General features: G+C 43.7%; 2 protein-coding genes across 9 annotated transcripts in view; both read right to left on the bottom strand.

The window, feature by feature from the left end:
• The window catches only part of LOC121844286 (cytoplasmic dynein 1 intermediate chain 1-like), a 44,100-nt gene extending 36,509 nt beyond the window's left edge, over window positions 1-7,591 (bottom strand). For 2 of the 7 annotated variants that reach the window (XM_042314212.1, XM_042314214.1), the window contains exon 1: window positions 7,279-7,589. The gene's annotated coding sequence lies outside the window, so the exon portion shown is untranslated. Of the gene's footprint in view, window positions 1-7,278 lie in introns of all 7 variants that reach the window. The other 5 variants (XM_042314210.1, XM_042314211.1, XM_042314213.1 and 2 more) reach the window with 5 other exon arrangements.
• A 209-nt stretch (window positions 7,592-7,800) lies between these two features.
• The window catches only part of LOC112243682 (protein tyrosine phosphatase type IVA 3), a 54,590-nt gene continuing 41,132 nt past the window's right edge, over window positions 7,801-21,258 (bottom strand). For both annotated transcript variants that reach the window (XM_042314218.1, XM_042314217.1), the window contains exons 4-6: window positions 18,256-18,386; window positions 10,978-11,052; window positions 7,801-9,479 (exon numbers count right to left, since the gene is read on the bottom strand). In XM_042314218.1, the coding sequence (XP_042170152.1) occupies window positions 9,362-9,479; window positions 10,978-11,052; window positions 18,256-18,386 (324 nt within the window). In that variant the 3' untranslated portion in view covers window positions 7,801-9,361. The remainder of the gene's footprint in view (window positions 9,480-10,977; window positions 11,053-18,255; window positions 18,387-21,258) is intronic.

The following is a 21,258-nucleotide window of genomic DNA, read 5'->3' as shown; positions in this document are numbered from 1 at the left end:
TTCTGCATGTTGATACATACAACACAGTGAGCCTGGTTCATTCTGCATTTTGATACAGCACAGTGAGCCTGGTTCATTCTGCCTGTTGATACATACAACACAGTTAGCCTGGTTCATTCTGCATGTTGATATACAACACAGTACGACCATTAGAAAATTCACCAATTCTCTCTGAGAACTGCTAGCCTGAGTGCCAGTCTGTTTGTGCTAACATGCCAACTCCTTGTCCTTCCTTGTCATGTATGTTTGGCTTGACAATGAGCAAATGAGTTGGCAAGAGCACAGACAGTTTTGGGACCAGGCTACAGAAGGAGACAACAGATCTGGGACCAGGCTACAGAAAGAGACAACAGATCTGGGACCAGGCTACAGAAGGAGACAACAGACCTGGGACCAGGCTACAGAAAGAGACAACAGATCTGGGACCAGGCTACAGAAGGAGACAACAGACCTGGGACCAGGCTGGGACAGAAAGGACAACAGACTGGGACCAGGCTAGACCAGACCTGGGACCAGGCTGCAGAAAGAGACAACAGATCTGGGACCAGGCTACAGAAGGAGACAACAGATCTGGGACCAGGCTATAGGAGACAACAGACCTGGGACCAGGCTACAGAAGGAGACAACAGATCTGGGACCAGGCTACAGAAGGAGACAACAGATCTGGGACCAAGCTACAGAAGGAGACAACAGATCTGGGACCAGGCTACAGAACTGCATGGAAAACAGAATTATCATAATTTAAAATGTTTTATATTTTTATTGAACCTTTATGTAACAAGTCAGTTAGGAGCATATTCTTATTTCATATATATTTTGATTTGTTTAAACCTTTTTTGGTTAATACATGATTCCATATGTGTTATTTCATAGTGTTGATGTCTTTACTATTATTTTACAATGTAGAAAATGGTTAAAAAAAATAAAGAAAAACCCTTGAATGAGTCGGTGTGTCCAGACTTTGACTGGTGCTGTAGGTTCAGAAAGCTGTCTGGCAGACAAGATTAACAATACCCTTTCTAGCACTAAATATAGGTGTTCTACAAAACCCTTCAATGCTACCATTACAGATGATTACACATCAATCCATGGGTCATGCACAGCATCATGTCCACCTACATCTCTCTTTATGTCGTGTTGTGTTGTCTCTCTTGTCGTGATGTGTGTTGTGTCCTATATTCATATTTCATTTATTTGACATTTTTAATCCCAGCCACCGTCCCCGCAGGAGGCCTTTTGCCATTTGGTAGGCCGTCATTGTAAATAAAAATTTGTTCTTAACTGACTTGCCTGGTTAAATAAAATAAATAAATATAGGTTTAATCTCTGTATCAGTGTCATGTCCACCTATAGGTTTAATCTCTGTATCAGTATCCACCTGTAGGTTTAATCTCTGTATCAGTATCCACCTATAGGTTTAATCTCTGTATCAGTATCATGTCCACCTATAGGTTTAATCTCTGTATCTGTATCATGTCCACCTATAGGTTTAATCTCTGTATCATGTCCACCTGTAGGTTTAATCTCTGTATCAGTATCATGTCCACCTATAGGTTTAATCTCTGTATCAGTATCCACCTATAGGTTTAATCTCTGTATCAGTATCATGTCCACCTATAGGTTTAATCTCTGTATCTGTATCATGTCCACCTATAGGTTTAATCTCTGTATCATGTCCACCTGTAGGTTTAATCTCTGTATCAGTATCATGTCCACCTATAGGTTTAATCTCTGTATCATGTCCACCTACAGGTTTAATCTCTGTATCAGTATCCACCTATAGGTTTAATCTCTGCATCAGTATCCACCTATAGGTTTAATCTCTGTATCAGTATCATGTCCACCTATAGGTTTAATCTCTGTATCAGTATCATGTCCACCTATAGGTTTAATCTCTGTATCAGTATCATGTCCACCTATAGCTTTAATCTCTGTATCAGTATCATGTCCACCTATAGGGTTAATCTCTGTATCAGTATCATGTCCACCTATAGGTTTAATCTCTGTATCAGTATCATGTCCACCTATAGGTTTAATCTCTGTATCAGTATCATGTCCACCTATAGGTTTAATCTCTGTATCAGTATCATGTCCACCTATAGGTTTAATCTCTGTATCAGTATCATGTCCACCTATAGGTTTAATCTCTGTATCAGTATCATGTCCACCTATAGGTTTAATCTCTGTATCAGTATCCACCTATAGCTTTAATCTCTGTATCAGTATCATGTCCACCTATAGGGTTAATCTCTGTATCAGTATCCACCTATAGCTTTAATCTCTGTATCAGTATCATGTCCACCTATAGGTTTAATCTCTGTATCAGTATCATGTCCACCTATAGGGTTAATCTCTGTATCAGTATCCACCTATAGGTTTAATCTCTGTATCAGTATCCACCTATAGGGTTAATCTCTGTATCAGTATCATGTCCACCTATAGGTTTAATCTCTGTATCAGTATCATGTCCACCTATAGGTTTAATCTCTGTATCAGTATCATGTCCACCTATAGGTTTAATCTCTGTATCAGTATCATGTCCACAGTTAGGTTTAATCTCTGTATCATGTCCACCTATCGGTTTAATCTCTGTATAGGTATCATGTCCACCTATAGGTTTAATCTCTGTATCTGTATCATGTCCACCTATAGGTTTAATCTCTGTATCATTGTCATGTCCACCTATAGGTTTAATCTCTGTATCAGTATCATGTCCACCTATAGGGTTAATCTCTGTATCAGTATCATGTCCACCTATAGGTTTAATCTCTGTATCTGTATCATGTCCACCTATAGGTTTAATCTCTGTATCAGTATCCACCTATAGGTTTTATCTCTGTATCAGTATCCACCTATCGGTTTAATCTCTGTATCAGTATCCACCTATAGGTTTAATCTCTGTATCAGTATCATGTCCACCTATAGGTTTAATCTCTGTATAGGTATCATGTCCACCTATAGGTTTAATCTCTGTATCAGTATCCACCTATAGCTTTAATCTCTGTATCAGTATCATGTCCACCTATAGGTTTAATCTCTGTATCAGTATCATGTCCACCTATAGGTTTAATCTCTGTATCAGTATCCACCTATAGGTTTAATCTCTGCATCAGTATCCACCTATAGGTTTAATCTCTGTATCAGTATCCACCTATAGGTTTAATCTCTGTATCAGTATCATGTCCACCTACAGGTTTAATCTCTGTATCAGTATCCACCTATAGGTTTAATCTCTGTATCTGTATCATGTCCACCTATAGGTTTAATCTCTGTATCAGTATCATGTCCACCTATAGGTTTAATCTCTGTATCAGTATCATGTCCACCTATAGGTTTAATCTCTGTATCAGTATCATGTCCACCTATAGGTTTAATCTCTGTATCAGTATCATGTCCACCTATAGGTTTAATCTCTGTATCAGTATCATGTCCACCTATAGGTTTAATCTCTGCATCAGTATCCTGTCCACCTATAGGTTTAATCTCTGTATCAGTATCATGTCCACCTATAGGTTTAATCTCTGTATCAGTATCATGTCCACCTATAGGGTTAATCTCTGTATCAGTATCATGTCCACCTATAGGTTTAATCTCTGTATCAGTATCATGTCCACCTATAGGGTTAATCTCTGTATCAGTGTCATGTCCACCTATAGGTTTAATCTCTGCATCAGTATCCACCTATAGGTTTAATCTCTGTATCAGTATCATGTCCACCTATAGGTTTAATCTCTGTATCAGTGTCATGTCCACCTATAGGTTTAATCTCTGCATCAGTATCCACCTATAGGTTTAATCTCTGTATCAGTATCATGTCCACCTATAGGTTTAATCTCTGTATCAGTATCATGTCCACCTATAGCTTTAATCTCTGTATCAGTATCATGTCCACCTATAGGGTTAATCTCTGTATCAGTATCATGTCCACCTATAGGTTTAATCTCTGTATCAGTATCATGTCCACCTATAGGGTTAATCTCTGTATCAGTATCCACCTATAGCTTTAATCTCTGTATCAGTATCATGTCCACCTATAGGGTTAATCTCTGTATCAGTATCCACCTATAGCTTTAATCTCTGTATCAGTATCATGTCCACCTATAGGTTTAATCTCTGTATCAGTATCATGTCCACCTATAGGTTTAATCTCTGTATCAGTATCATGTCCACCTATAGGGTTAATCTCTGTATCAGTATCCACCTATAGGTTTAATCTCTGTATCAGTATCATGTCCACCTACAGGTTTAATCTCTGTATCAGTATCCACCTATAGGTTTAATCTCTGTATCTGTATCATGTCCACCTATAGGTTTAATCTCTGTATCAGTATCATGTCCACCTATAGGTTTAATCTCTGTATCAGTATCATGTCCACCTATAGGTTTAATCTCTGTATCAGTATCATGTCCACCTATAGGTTTAATCTCTGTATCAGTATCATGTCCACCTATAGGGTTAATCTCTGTATCAGTGTCATGTCCACCTATAGGTTTAATCTCTGCATCAGTATCCACCTATAGGTTTAATCTCTGTATCAGTATCATGTCCACCTATAGGTTTAATCTCTGTATCAGTATCATGTCCACCTATAGGTTTAATCTCTGCATCAGTATCCACCTATAGGTTTAATCTCTGTATCAGTATCATGTCCACCTATAGGTTTAATCTCTGTATCAGTGTCATGTCCACCTATAGGTTTAATCTCTGTATCAGTATCATGTCCACCTATAGGTTTAATCTCTGTATCAGTATCATGTCCACCTATAGGTTTAATCTCTGTATCAGTGTCATGTCCACCTATAGGTTTAATCTCTGTATCAGTATCATGTCCACCTATAGGTTTAATCTCTGTATCAGTATCATGTCCACCTATAGGTTTAATCTCTGTATCAGTGTCATGTCCACCTATAGGTTTAATCTCTGCATCAGTATCCACCTATAGGTTTAATCTCTGTATCAGTATCATGTCCACCTATAGGTTTAATCTCTGTATCAGTATCATGTCCACCTATAGCTTTAATCTCTGTATCAGTATCATGTCCACCTATAGGGTTAATCTCTGTATCAGTATCATGTCCACCTATAGGTTTAATCTCTGTATCAGTATCATGTCCACCTATAGGGTTAATCTCTGTATCAGTATCCACCTATAGCTTTAATCTCTGTATCAGTATCATGTCCACCTATAGGGTTAATCTCTGTATCAGTATCCACCTATAGCTTTAATCTCTGTATCAGTATCATGTCCACCTATAGGTTTAATCTCTGTATCAGTATCATGTCCACCTATAGGTTTAATCTCTGTATCAGTATCATGTCCACCTATAGGGTTAATCTCTGTATCAGTATCCACCTATAGGTTTAATCTCTGTATCAGTATCATGTCCACCTATAGGTTTAATCTCTGTATCAGTGTCATGTCCACCTATAGGTTTAATCTCTGCATCAGTATCCACCTATAGGTTTAATCTCTGTATCAGTATCATGTCCACCTATAGGTTTAATCTCTGTATCAGTATCATGTCCACCTATAGGTTTAATCTCTGTATCAGTATCATGTCCACCTATAGGTTTAATCTCTGTATCAGTATCATGTCCACCTATAGGTTTAATCTCTGTATCAGTATCATGTCCACCTATAGGTTTAATCTCTGTATCAGTGTCATGTCCACCTATAGGTTTAATCTCTGTATCAGTGTCATGTCCACCTATAGGTTTAATCTCTGTATCAGTATCATGTCCACCTATAGGTTTAATCTCTGCATCAGTATCCACCTATAGGTTTAATCTCTGTATCAGTATCATGTCCACCTATAGGTTTAATCTCTGTATCAGTATCATGTCCACCTATAGGTTTAATCTCTGTATCAGTATCATGTCCACCTATAGGTTTAATCTCTGTATCAGTATCATGTCCACCTATAGGTTTAATCTCTGCATCAGTATCCACCTATAGGTTTAATCTCTGTATCAGTATCATGTCCACCTATAGGTTTAATCTCTGTATCAGTGTCATGTCCACCTATAGGTTTAATCTCTGCTTCAGTATCCACCTATAGGTTTAATCTCTGCTTCAGTATCCACCTATAGGTTTAATCTCTGTATCAGTATCCACCTATAGGTTTAATCTCTGTATCAGTGTCATGTCCACCTATAGGGTTAATCTCTGTATCAGTATCATGTCCACCTATAGGTTTAATCTCTGTATCAGTGTCATGTCCACCTATAGGGTTAATCTCTGTATCAGTATCATGTCCACCTATAGGTTTAATCTCTGTTCAGTATCATTGTGTATCTATCAATGCCGGAAACACAAACTAGCGTATGGGCGAATGGTTGGGATGTTCAATTCGACATGAAATTGTGTGATTGGACTGCCAAAGCACAGTGAGAATGGAACATCATTTATTCTAATTATATGGATGGAACTATTTACAGCACTAGGAGCCAAGGAGATGCAACTCCCAAAGATGCAGGTATTACATTGGAAAGTGGCAAGTACATTTTGAAAGCAAATTATACATTTGATACTAAATGAACAACGTACTGTAATGAAACAGCAGGGAGCAAGTCTCGAACCCGCGACCTTCTAGCTCGAGGTCCGGCGCGCTATTGACTGTGCCGCAAAAGCATGCTCGTGCTGCAGAGTCGATTTCCGCGCTTATAAACCCAGGGTCGTTACAGTACAAATATTTTCTTTACCTGCACGATCAGTAAGTAGGTGCTATTACATTATGAAAATGAGAAGTGGGAACGTAATGCAAAACATAAATAAAATGACAAAACACTACGAGACAAAGAAAAAACTTTATTTTAAATCCTGATGGATGACCGAGCAGACCGAGGCATGCAAAACAAAACAAGCAGAAATGAGGATTGTAGCCTATGGCATGATGGTAGAGAAATGTTGATATCATGCATTACAAATACTGTACATCATACAGTATTTGACAGTGTGGACTCGCCTATTATAACAACTACCAATTAAATAATAAAAACGGAAAAGCAATGGCCCTGGATACCATGGTGAGGCTTATTACGCTGTAGATACATTGACCATGTTTTGCTACATTTGCAGCACATTGAATACATTTCATTTCTAGATTGTTCTCCCCATCACCAGTAAAACCATGTATTCTCCAGTTAAAATCGTGGTGCGCCTAGGTTTTCACACAATGACCAGAACACATTTTGAACCGTTAGACTTGGCCTACATTATTGGGTGCCGGCTAATAAGGATGCTCATGCAAGACAAAGATGCATTTTAATTAGCCTACCGTCTGCACTGTGCCTTGCGTTTATCTCGGGTCCTTTCCAGAATTAGCTATATCGGACGTGCCACAGGCAAAAATACCTGCGTGATTTATATAGACAATATCACTACGGACAAGACGTTTATATAATACAACAAAGGACATAGAATTAGCAGCTCGAGCTCTGCCCTCTTTCTCAATTGTAATTAGATTCCGTCCGGAAGTAGCCAGTATAGCATACGTCATTGTTGTACAAACAGGAATGTTTGAGATAATAAGATGATGACTTAATCTACACTATAGATGATACATGTGCCATATTATAATATCAAATTAACAATATGGTCATTGAAGAGAAAACGATAAATCTATTTCAGAAATTGCAAAAATGAAGGCCAACAAATGCCACTAATAATGTGTGAATAACTACACATGGCCACTAGATGGCAGCATTTAGCTTGCTTTCACAACAAGGCAAAAGTGGTTGTTTAAAATGATTCGTTCTCCCACAAGTCAACTCCTGAATAAAACACAAAACAGTCCAGCTTACTTTAAACAATTACTTTATTTCTTGTACTTCATTAACTGTGAACAATCTGAAGTGGGTTACTTCCAAGGCAGCAGATAAATGTGACAGCTTTCTTCCAAGGATACGAGTCATTCCTTCAGTACCGGTCCTTAACTGAGACTGCGTCTTGCACCCTATTCCCTATTTAGTGCACCACTTTTGACCAGAGCCCATAGGACTATAGTCAAAAGTGTGCTATATAGTAGTGCACTATAAAAGGGGAATAGGGTGCTATTTCAGAGGCAGGATGAGAGACATTTATATCCACACTGACAGATGCAGAGCCAGGACGTTATTTCTGAGCAGACGGTTCAGTTGGCTGTTTTTCATCCCAGAGACGACTACGGGGCACCGCCATGTTTACGTTCCCAAAGCATAGTACGCGTCCCAGATGGCACCCTACTCCCTATATAGTGCACAACTTTTGACCGGAGCCCATAAGATCAGTGCGAGTCCATGTTTTTGTGTATATTTCAAGGCATTGTAGCCCATAGACCTCTGGTCAAAAGTAGTGCACTATATAGGGAATAGCGTGCCATCGGGGACACAGACGGTGTTGCCTACCAAGCCCACCCAGGCTCAGCTGACTCCTACATGATACACTGAGATCCTTCATGTTGTACAACAGAAGCAACCAGTGGTGAAGAATCCTAATCCCAGAGTATTTCATATCACAATGTAAAAAATATTGCTATTTTAAAAAACGGCGACTCAGCACAAAACCTTGTCCTATTTTAAGTCCCATCCCGCATCCCCATATCCTCAAAAAAAGGAGACAAGGACATGATTCTAACAAGTGTTAACTTACATGCATTATGAAAACGGAGCAAGGAGCAAGATGGCTGAGCTCTGTGGATGGCATTTCAATTTAACAAAGACGTTAAACTGGATTTCCTTGAAACATTGAGATAAAAACACACAGACAGCATAAAATCTGTTATTTTTCATGATTATTTCATTCATGTCATCATGGCTAGCAGGGGCTTTCAGTTAACATGGTGTATGGTGATGCAGACCTGTTGTGACAGCTAGTGGTGTGTTTCATTGACAGTGCTTTGGGTTGGGGCAGTGCTACCTAGCAGCAGGGAGGAAAGAGGAACGATCAGGCCTGGGACCAAGCTGACAGTGTTGCTGCTGGTTGAGGGGTTGGTCTGGTGGTCAATGGCGTTGTGTGTGTGTGTCACAGTATGTCACAATCAGTGCAAAATAGTTTGTCAGTGTGTGTGTGTGTGTGTGTGTGTGTACACTTGATGGAAATAGGGCTTGTTTGTTTTTCCTCTCTATGAGTTCAATTGGCCGGCAGTTGGGGACGAACGTGTTCTTTCAAAGACATCAGAGAGGAGATGGTCTCTAACAGCCCTGAGAGTGAGAAGCAGAAGAATCCCAACAGAACAGTGGCAACTAACTGTCCCCATGGAAACAGACAACAGGTCAAGTCCTAAATGCATCTTAGCGGGGTGGAGGTCGGTCCAATATTAAAGTTCATGTAGTTGTTCCATATGGGTCAGAACAGGCGGGCTGCGGGGTCACACTACATCATCACATCACACAGCACTTGTTCTTGTGTTTGTGAGGGTCTTTGAAGCGTAGTCGCTGTCTGGAGCGGTATTTCTCCAGGTAGGTCAGCTGCTTGCTGTTGATCGCTCCCCTGCGCTTCCTGAGGAGACAGAGAGAGACAGGTCTACTGTTACTCCCTACAGGAACCTCTGTTGTGTCCCAATTGGCACCCTGTTCACTACTTCTGAACAGTGTCCACTCTGGTTAAAAGCAGTGTAACATTTGGGGACTAGGGGCCCCTTATATGTGAAGCTAAACAGCTTGACACTGTAGCCACACACACACACACACACACACACACACACCTTTGCTGTATATAAGGGCCCTCATGTAAAGAGACAATTATAATTCATTTAGGGGATGATTTTCCCAGATCCACATGAAGCCTATTTATTCCTGGACTAAAAAGCACCTTCAATTCATGATGTCCCATAATCCTCCTCAGTACAGAGCGGTTCAATCCCTTTCTCCCTCCTCATGATGTCCCATAATCCCCCTCAGTACAGAGCGGTTCAATCCCTTCCTCCCTCCTCATGATGTCCCATAATCCCCCTCAGTACAGAGCGGTTCAATCCCTTTCTCCCTCCTCATGATGTCCCATAATCCCCCTCAGTACAGAGCGGTTTGAACCGCTCTGTACTTTCTCCCTCCTCATGATGTCCCATAATCCCCCTCAGTACAGAGCGGTTCAATCCCTTTCTCCCTCCTCATGATGTCCCATAATCCCCCTCAGTACAGAGCGGTTCAATCCCTTTCTCCCTCCTCATGATGTCCCCATCTAAATATACAGCTGTCAGATGAAACAGGAACAACACTAAAAAGGTTGAGTGGACTTCCACTCTCAAAAACATCAAGAGACGGAAGGTGAGATGTTCCTACTGCCTGATAAACTGAACTGAATCTGGAGGTGGTGTACATACTGCCTGATAAACTGAACTGAATCTAGAGGTGAGGTGTACATACTGTCTGATGAACTGAATCTGGTGTACATACTGCCCGATGAACTGAATCTGGTGTACATACTGCCTGATGAACTGAACTGAATCTGGAGTACATACTGCCTGAAACTGAATCTGGAGGTGGTGTACATACTGCCTGATAAACTGAACTGAATCTGGAGGTGTGGTGTACATACTGCCTGATGAACTGAACTGAATCTGGAGGTGAGGTGTACATACTGCCTGATGAACTGAACTGAATCTGGAGGTGAGGTGTACATACTGCCTGATGAACTGAACTGAATTTGGGAGGTGAGGTGTACATACTGCCTGATGAACTGAACTGAATCTGGAGGTGGTGTACATACTGCCTGATGAACTGAACTGAATCTGGAGGTGAGGTGTACATACTGCCTGATGAACTGAACTGAATCTAGAGGTGTGGTGTACATACTGCCTGATGAACTGAACTGAATCTAGAGGTGTGGTGTACATACTGCCTGATGAACTGAACTGAATCTGGAGGTGGTGTACATACTGCCTGATGAACTGAACTGAATCTAGAGGTGAGGTGTACATACTGCCTGATGAACTGAATCTGGAGGTGGTGTACATACTGCCTGATGAACTGAACTGAATCTAGAGGTGTGGTGTACATACTGCCTGATGAACTGAACTGCCTCCTCATACTTCATCCCGCCCTCGATCAGAGCCAGAGCCACCAGCACAGGAGCCCTGGAGGGAGAAACACAAAGAAACAGCCTTTACATGCTGCTACTAATACTGGGACTTAAAGACACAGTCAGACTGCTGTTAATACTGGGACTTAAAGACAAAGACAGTCAGACTGCTACTAATACTGGGACTTAAAGACACAGTCAGACTGCTGTTAATACACAGTCAGACTGGGGACTTAAAGACACAGTCAGACTGCTGTTAATACTGGGACTTAAAGACACAGTCAGACTGCTGTTAATACTGGGACTTAAAGACACAGTCAGACTGCTGTTAATACTGGGACTTAAAGACACAGTCAGACTGCTACTAATACTGGGACTTAAAGACACAGTCAGACTGCTGTTAATACTGGGACTTAAAGACACAGTCAGACTGCTGTTAATACTGGGACTTAAAGACACAGTCAGACTGCTGTTAATACTGGGACTTAAAGACACAGTCAGACTGCTGTTAATACTGGGACTTAAAGACACAGTCAGACTGCTACTAATACTGGGACTTAAAGACACAGTCAGACTGCTACTAATACTGGGACTTAAAGACACAGTCAGACTGCTGTTAATACTGGGACTTAAAGACACAGTCAGACTGCTACTAATACTGGGACTTAAAGACACAGTCAGACTGCTGTTAATACTGGGACTTAAAGACACCGTCAGACTGCTGTTAATACTGGGACTTAAAGACACAGTCAGACTGCTGTTAATACTGGGACTTAAAGACACAGTCAGACTGCTGTTAATACTGAGACTTAAAGACACAGTCAGACTGCTGTTAATACTGGGACTTACTGGGACTTAAAGACACAGTCAGACTGCTACTAATACTGGGACTTAAAGACACAGTCAGACTGCTGTTAATACTGGGACTTAAAGACACAGTCAGACTGCTACTAATACTGGGACTTAAAGACACAGTCAGACTGCTACTAATACTGGGACTTAAAGACACAGTCAGACTGCTGTTAATACTGGGACTTAAAGACACAGTCAGACTGCTACTAATACTGGGACTTAAAGACACAGTCAGACTGCTACTAATACTGGGACTTAAAGACACAGTCAGACTGCTGTTAATACTGGGACTTAAAGACACAGTCAGACTGCTGTTAATACTGGGACTTAAAGACACAGTCAGACTGCTGTTAATACTGGGACTTAAAGACACAGTCAGACTGCTGTTAATACTGGGACTTAAAGACACAGTCAGACTGCTGTTAATACTGGGACTTAAAGACACAGTCAGACTGCTGTTAATACTGGGACTTAAAGACACAGTCAGACTGCTACTAATACTGGGACTAATAAAGACACAGTCAGACTGCTACTAATACTGGGATTAATACTGGGACTTAAAGACACAGTCAGACTGCTACTAATACTGGGACTTAAAGACACAGTCAGACTGCTACTAATACTGGGACTTAAAGACACAGTCAGACTGCTACTAATACTGGGACTTAAAGACACAGTCAGACTGCTGTTAATACTGGGACTTAAAGACACAGTCAGACTGCTGTTAATACTGGGACTTAAAGACACAGTCAGACTGCTGCTAATACTGGGACTTAAAGACACAGTCAGACTGCTACTAATACTGGGACTTAAAGACACAGTCAGACTGCTACTAATACTGGGACTTAAAGACACAGTCAGACTGCTACTAATACTGGGACTTAAAGACACAGTCAGACTGCTGTTAATACTGGGACTTAAAGACACAGTCAGACTGCTACTAATACTGGGACTTAAAGACACAGTCAGACTGCTGTTAATACTGGGACTTAAAGACACAGTCAGACTGCTGTTAATACTGGGACTTAAAGACACAGTCAGACTGCTGTTAATACTGGGACTTAAAGACACAGTCAGACTGCTGTTAATACTGGGACTTAAAGACACAGTCAGAAACTTATGGGCCCTGGTCAAAAGTAGTGCACTTAATAGGGAATATAGCGCCATTTGGGACGTTAGAAACAGCATTCACATATTAAGACGGGGAATTAAAGACATCCATTAGTATCCTTCCTGTTATGCCCCCAGCAACGTCTCTCTCTCCATGTTGTCACAACACAGCCAGTTCCCAGGGAATGGAGTTCATTCTGGTTTGGACAAAGGAAAGCCCTGCTGCGCGTTGAGAGCTGGAACTAGTTGTGCTGTATTTGGCCACTAATATTTACAGGTAACAAATCATTAGGAAAAGCTGTAGCCCACTTTCCCCTTTTCTAGCCTTATATGGGTTGTTGCTGTGGTTACGGTAAGTCAGTGTGGAAATAGAGAGCTGAAGAGCATAACACCACTAACACAAACACGGGACTTCTAGGAATCAGTGAAACAGATGAGGTGCCTGCCTGCATGGACATGAGACATTCAAACATATTCATCTAACTCCACCCTGTCAAGCCATTTCAGCCCCCAGACCACTTAGATGTTGCAGAGGTTACCAGCTGAAAGCCAAAGACTCCCCAGCTGATTAACAGGACAACAAACAGTTCAGAGTAAAGTAAACATTGGCGCCCTGTCAAAAACCACAGACGAGTCCCAGAGGAGGTCTCCAGTACGTCAGAGATAGACGGTGCTTCACCAACCCAGGGAGGGGAGGCTGGGGAGCTCCTTCAGCTTACCCAGAGAGGGGGGGCTGGGGAGCTCCTTCAGCTAACACAGGAGGGGAGAGAAGAGCCTGGGGAGGTCAGGGGGCTGGGGGGGGCTCCTTCAGCTAACACAGAGAGGGGAGGGAGGGAAGAGTCTGGGGAGGTCAGGGGGCTGGGTGGCTCCTTCAGCTAACACAGGAGGGGAGGGAAGAGCCTGGGGAGGTCAGGGGGCTGGGTGGCTCCTTCAGCTAACACAGGAGGGGAGGGAAGAGCCTGGGGAGGTCAGGGGGCTGGGTGGCTCCTTCAGCTAACACAGGAGGGGAGGGAAGAGCCTGGGGAGGTCAGGGGGCTGGGTGGCTCCTTCAGCTAACACAGGAGGGGAGGGAAGAGCCTGGGGAGGTCAGGGGGGAGCTAACAGAGGGGGGCTGGGTGCTCCTTCAGCTAACACAGGAGGGGAGGGAAGAGCCTGGGGAGGTCAGGGGGCTGGGGAGCTCCTTCAGCTAACACAGAGAGGGGAGGGAGGGAAGAGTCTGGGGAGGTCAGGGGGCTGGGTGACTCCTTCAGCTAACACAGGAGGGGAGGGAAGAGCCTGGGGAGGTCAGGGGGCTGGGGAGCTCCTTCAGCTAACACAGGAGGGGAGGGAAGAGCCTGGGGAGGTCAGGGGGCTGGGTGGCTCCTTCAGCTAACACAGAGAGGGGAGGGAGGGAAGAGTCTGGGGAGGTCAGGGGGCTGGGTGACTCCTTCAGCTAACACAGGAGGGGAGGGAAGAGCCTGGGGAGGTCAGGGGGCTGGGTGGCTCCTTCAGTTAACACAGAGAGGGGAGGGAGGGAAGAGTCTGGGGAGGTCAGGGGGCTGGGGAGCTCCTTCAGCTAACACAGGATGGGAGGGAGGGAAGAGCCTGGGGAAGTCAGGGGATTGGGGGGGCTCCTTCAGCTTACCCAGGAGGGGAGGGGAACAGGGGCTCCTTCAGCTTACCCAGGAGGGGAGGGGAACAGGGGCTCCTTCAGCTTCCTACCAATGAGCTCAACCATTATTAGTACCAAAGGCCTGGTTTAACCTGGCTCCATATTGCCCACAGGGCTCTGGTCAAAAGTAGTGCACTATGTATAGAATAGGGTACCATTTGAGACATTTTCTCCTCTACCAGCTAGCTAATATACTCCATCAGTACAGATGTGACTCGTTGTCTCTCCTCTGCCATAGAGGACACCTGAAGGAACACCAGACAGGACAGGGCTAAAATGAGTCTGGTAACCAGATCAGTTTGTGCTTCTATTTAGTCAACTCCTCTGTTATGTTGGTTGGCATGCCAACCTTAAGAACTAATGTACGGCATGGCCAACCGTACGAACTAATGTACTGCATGGCCAACCATAAGAACTAGTGTACTGCATGGCCAACCATAAGAACTAATGTACGGCATGGCCAACCATAAGAACTAATGTACTGCATGGCCAACCATAAGAACTAGTGTACTGCATGGCCAACCATAAGAACTAGTGTACTGCATGGCCAACCGTAAGAACTAATGTACTGCATGGCCAACCGTAAGAACTAATGTACTGCATGGCCAACCGTAAGAACTAATGTACTGCATGGCCAACCATAAGAACTAATGTACTGCATGGCCAACCGTAAGAACTAATGTACTGCATGGCCAACCATAAGAACTAATGTACTGCATGGCCAACCGTACGAACTAATGTACTGCATGGCCAACCGTAAGAACTAATGTACTGCATGGCCAACCGTACGAACTAATGTACTGCATGGCCAACCGTACGAACTAATGTACTGCATGGCCAACCATAAGAACTAATGTACTGCATGGCCAACCATAAGAACTAATGTACTGCATGGCCAACCATAAGAACTAATGTACTGCATGGCCAACCGTAAGAACTAATGTACTGCATGGCCAACCGTAAGAACTAATGTACTGCATGGCCAACCGTAAGAACTAATGTACTGCATGGCCAACCATAAGAACTAATGTACTGCATGGCCAACCATAAGAACTAATGTACTGCATGGCCAACCATAAGAACTAATGTACTGCATGGCCAACCATAAGAACTAATGTACTGCATGGCCAACTATAAGAACTAATGTACTGCATGGCCAACCATAAGAACTAATGTACTGCATGGCCAACCATAAGAACTAATGTACTGCATGGCCAACCGTACGAACTAATGTACTGCATGGCCAACCGTACGAACTAATGTACTGCATGGCCAACCGTACGAACTAATGTACTGCATGGCCAACCGTACGAACTAATGTACTGCATGGCCAACCGTAAAACTAATGTACTGCATGGCCAACCATAAGAACTAATGTACTGCATGGCCAACCATAAGAACTAATGTACGGCATGGCCAACCATAAGAACTAGTGTACTGCATGGCCAACCGTACAAACTAATGTACTGCATGGCCAACCATAAGAACTAATGTACGGCATGGCCAACCATAAGAACTAATGTACTGCATGGCCAACCATAAGAACTAATGTACTGCATGGCCAACCATAAGAACTAATGTACTGCATGGCCAACCATAAGAACTAATGTACTGCATGGCCAACCGTAAGAACTAATGTACTGCATGGCCAACCGTAAGAACTAATGTACTGCATGGCCAACCGTAAGAACTAATGTACTGCATGGCCAACCGTAAGAACTAATGTACTGCATGGCCAAACATAAGAACTAATGTACTGCATGGCCAACCATAAGAACTAATGTACTGCATGGCCAACCATAAGAACTAATGTACTGCATGGCCAACCATAAGAACTAATGTACTGCATGGCCAACCATAAGAACTAATGTACTGCATGGCCAACCGTAAGAACTAATGTACTGCATGGCCAACCGTACGAACTAATGTACTGCATGGCCAACCGTACGAACTAATGTACTGCATGGCCAACCGCTTGGTTTGCCTGCATACGAACTAATGTACTGCATGGCCAACCGTACAAACTAATGTACTGCATGGCCAACCGTACAAACTAATGTACTGCATGGCCAACCATAAGAACTAATGTACTGCATGGCCAACCATAAGAACTAATGTACGGCATGGCCAACCATAAGAACTAGTGTACTGCATGGCCAACCGTACAAACTAATGTACTGCATGGCCAACCATAAGAACTAATGTACGGCATGGCCAACCATAAGAACTAGTGTACTGCATGGCCAACCGTACGAACTAATGTACTGCATGGCCAACCGTACGAACTAATGTACTGCATGGCCAACCATAAGAACTAATGTACGGCATGGCCAACCATAAGAACTAGTGTACTGCATGGCCAACCGTACAAACTAATGTACTGCATGGCCAACCATAAGAACTAATGTACGGCATGGCCAACCATAAGAACTAGTGTACTGCATGGCCAACCGTACGAACTAATGTACTGCATGGCCAACCATAAGAACTAATGTACTGCATGGCCAACCGTAAAACGAATGTACTGCATGGCCAACCGTACGAACTAATGTACTGCATGGCCAACCATAAGAACTAATGTACTGCATGGCCAACCATAAGAACTAATGTACGGCATGGCCAACCATAAGAACTAGTGTACGGCATGGCCAACCATAAGAACTAGTGTACGGCATGGCCAACCATAAGAACTAGTGTACGGCATGGCCAACCGTAAGAACTAGTGTACTGCATGGCCAACCGTAAGAACTAATGTACTGCATGGCCAACCGTACGAACTAATGTACTGCATGGCCAACCGTAAGAACTAATGTACTACATGGCCAACCATAGGAACTAATGTACTGCATGGCCAACCATAAGAACTAATGTACTGCATGGCCAACCATAAGAACTAATGTACTGCATGGCCAACCATAAGAACTAATGTACGGCATGGCCAACCATAAGAACTAATGTACGGCATGCCAACGGGAGTCCAGAGGCTCAACTACAGAACATACATTACAAGTCTGGGCATGGCCAACCAGAATACAGCTAACTGACATTTCACAAGACAACTGGCTACATCCCAAATGGCACCCTATTCCCTATATAGTGCACTACTTTTGACCAGAGTTCTGGTGAGCTAACTAGTAGAGATCCAATCTGAGAGGAAACACTTAGACACACAATAGAAAAAAATGCTGCTTCAACGTTTTTCAGAACTCAACCTCTGTGCTTTGAATAATAAACAGTGGATTAGTTGTGAAGGAGTGGCCCTTGGCTAACAGTTGGCTTGGTTCTGTCTGCATGCAGAGAGAGGGCCCTTGGCTAACAGTTGGCTTGGTTCTGTCTGCATGCAGAGAGAGGGCCCTTGGCTAACAGTTGGCTTGGTTCTGTCTGCATGCAGAGAGAGGGCCCTTGGCTAACAGTTGGCTTGGTTCTGTCTGCATGCAGAGAGAGGGCCCTTGGCTAACAGTTGGCTTGGTTCTGTCTGCATGCAGAGAGAGGGCCCTGGTCAGGCTGTAGGAGAAGGGGAGAGACTGGTGGCTGCTGGGACAGTGGCCGTCACAGTGGGTGGATGACACTGCAGCCTTGTGATCTTGGTTCAACTGTCTCACCCAATGAGAACCCTAAGACAGAAGAGTATTAAATGATCCGTACCGTCCCAGCCCGGCAACACAGTGCACCGCCACGCAGCAGCCAGGGTCCTCACGGAACTTAGTCTTCAGCAGGTTCAGCCAATCATCCACGATCTTAGTGGGAGGAGGGGCACCGTCATCAAAGGCCCAGTCCTGGAAAACATACAAATACATTCACATTAGAAAACAATGTAATTGTCAACACAATGTGGGAATTGGTCTTCAGCATCACACATCATAAACAGTACAGTTCTGTCTCTCTGACAGAAACAGCTGATTAGCATTGGCACTCTGAGGGAGCCCATTGTTACGAGACAAAGCAGCTCTACACTGCACCCCTATCTACTTCAAACTGAGGAACCAGACAAAGCAGAATCCCCTACTGAGGGTGAATGTTTTTAAAAGAGTTTGTGAAGCGCTGCATGTCTGAAACAACTGGTTCCAAGCCGCTACACACTGTGAAATGAGACATCTGTACCCACGTAACAGGGAGGAACACAGAGTGTACCAACCTCAGTCATCTAAGCATGACTCGCAATATGAACCAACTGTCCCCACAGACACACACTGTGAAATGAGACATCTGTACCCACGTAACAGGGAGGAACACAGAGTGTACCAACCTCAGTCATCTAAGCATGACTCACAACATGAACCAACTGTCCCCACAGACACACACTGTGAAATGAGACATCTGTACCCACGTAACAGGGAGGAACACAGAGTGTACCAACCTCAGTCATCTAAGCATGACTCACAACATGAACCAACTGTCCCCACAGACACACACTGTGAAATGAGACATCTGTACCCACGTAACAGGGAGGAACACAGAGTGTACCAACCTCAGTCATCTAAGCATGACTCACAACATGAACCAACTGTCCCCACAGACACACACTGTGAAATGAGACATCTGTACCCACGTAACAGGGAGGAACACAGAGTGTACCAACCTCAGTCATCTAAGCATGACTCACAACATGAACCAACTGTCCCCACAGACACACACTGTGAAATGAGACATCTGTACCCACGTAACAGGGAGGAACACAGAGTGTACCAACCTCAGTCATCTAAGCATGACTCGCAATATGAACCAACTGTCCCCACAGACAACACACTGAAATGAGACATCTGTACCCACGTAACAGGGAGGAACACAGAGTGTACCAACATGGTCCCCACAGACACACACTGTGTCCTTCCTACACTATTCACTGTTCCTGCCATCTCAACAAGCACCTCCCATCCAAACAGTGGGAACATTCAGTCAGCGAATGGTGGTTTCTGAGGGCCTAGATTCGTCTCAAATGGTACCCTAATTCCCTATATAGTGCACTACAATAGGGCTTTGGTCAAAAGTAGTGCACAATGTAGGCAATAGGGTGCCATTTGGGACACAAAACATGTTCCATCAGCACCCACAGCATCAGGAAAGCCTTCTGTCAACACAGACAACACTATAAGGAGTTTGTTTGTAGTTGGTACAGAACCACAACAGAGAACAGATGTGTGGTCACCTCTTCTTCACTGAGTGAACTGTGGGGAACTGTTTGACGTCAACATTTAATTGGTTTGGCTAGTGTACATTAATCAGTCGGTTGGATACAATGTATTTTTCTGGCCATGTTGGGCTACCATCCCCTATAATGACAAACACTCTTTCATTGAAGGATTAGACAATGATGGTAGATGAACCAAGACATCCATCACCTGGTCAGATACAGACCTAATGCACCATACAGCATCAAGGATGCTCAAACCAGCTGTTTAACTCCTCCATTTGACAGATGAAGGCTTAAAGCAGAATCCATGGGTGTCTAGGAGGGATCAGTCACTAGAGACCCATCAGACACTGTATCACATCCGGCCGTGATTGGGAGTCCCATAGGGCGGCGCACAATCGGCCCAGCGTTGTCCGGGTTTGGCCGGGGTAGGCCGTCATTGTAAATAAGAATTTGTTCTTAACTGGCTTGCCTAGTTAAATAAAAGGTTACATATAAAAAAATAACAAACACACACACACACACACACACACACACACACACACACACACACACACACACACACACACACACACACACACACACACAGAGAGAGAGAGAGAGAGAGGGAGAGAGAGTCATCTCTTATCTTCTAGTGGAGTGGGACTTCCAACAACACAATACCTGCTCCCAGGGACAAACATCTTGTGTGTGTGACGACAATGCGTTACCAAGACAACAACTCCCTTCAAAAGCCCTTGGAGGCTCAGCTGAGCCAGTGGATCACAGGCCTGGCTGGGAAAGATGTTATGAAGACATCACTATTTCACACTGCCATGAATAGAAGGGTGCAACTGGGACTTTCTCTCTCAAAAAAACAAAACAAGAAATTGATCTGAAGGACTGATACTACAGGATCGAACAAGAGGATATCTTGTCAGCGCTTCCTACTGCGGTTTTCTTCTGATCATCTCCAGTGAGGGAACAACAGGTGTGGTGGCTGTGAACCAACTCTATCCTGGGGTTAAGGGTCGTTCCACATGGACACTGCAGGGTGCGTCCCAAACGGGTCATAGGACCCAGAGCCCAGGGTCGGGACCATACCAGGGGTCGGGACCATACCAGGGGTCGCGATACTCATTAGTATCGTGACAAGGAAACAAAACATCAAGCGGCTGTAACTTTTTGGGGAAAACAGCCATAATGTTGGAAACATCATTATGTCGTCATCCAGAGTCACATGGCTTTTCAAACTACAGCCACAACATCCAGCAGGTTAAAGGATCAACGAGTTTGGTCTGCTTCGGGTTTACATTTTTGCCATGGGAAAAAATGGTACAAAGTAATGCAACATATAGGATATTAGGGCACCATTTTAGACACACAGCAGGACCCATTCTACCAGTAACACACAGGCAAAACACACAACAGGATCCATTCTACCAGTAACCCACCACAGGATCAATTCTACCAGTAACCCACCACAGGATCCATTCTACCAGTAACCCACCACAGGATCCATTCTACCAGTAACCCAC

The sequence above is a fragment of the Oncorhynchus tshawytscha genome, unplaced genomic scaffold (assembly GCF_018296145.1).
Source record: "Oncorhynchus tshawytscha isolate Ot180627B unplaced genomic scaffold, Otsh_v2.0 Un_contig_4177_pilon_pilon, whole genome shotgun sequence".
Lineage (NCBI taxonomy): Eukaryota > Metazoa > Chordata > Actinopteri > Salmoniformes > Salmonidae > Oncorhynchus > Oncorhynchus tshawytscha.
Note: the sequence above shows the minus strand (reverse complement) of the source record. Positions and strands in the feature narration are given on the sequence as shown.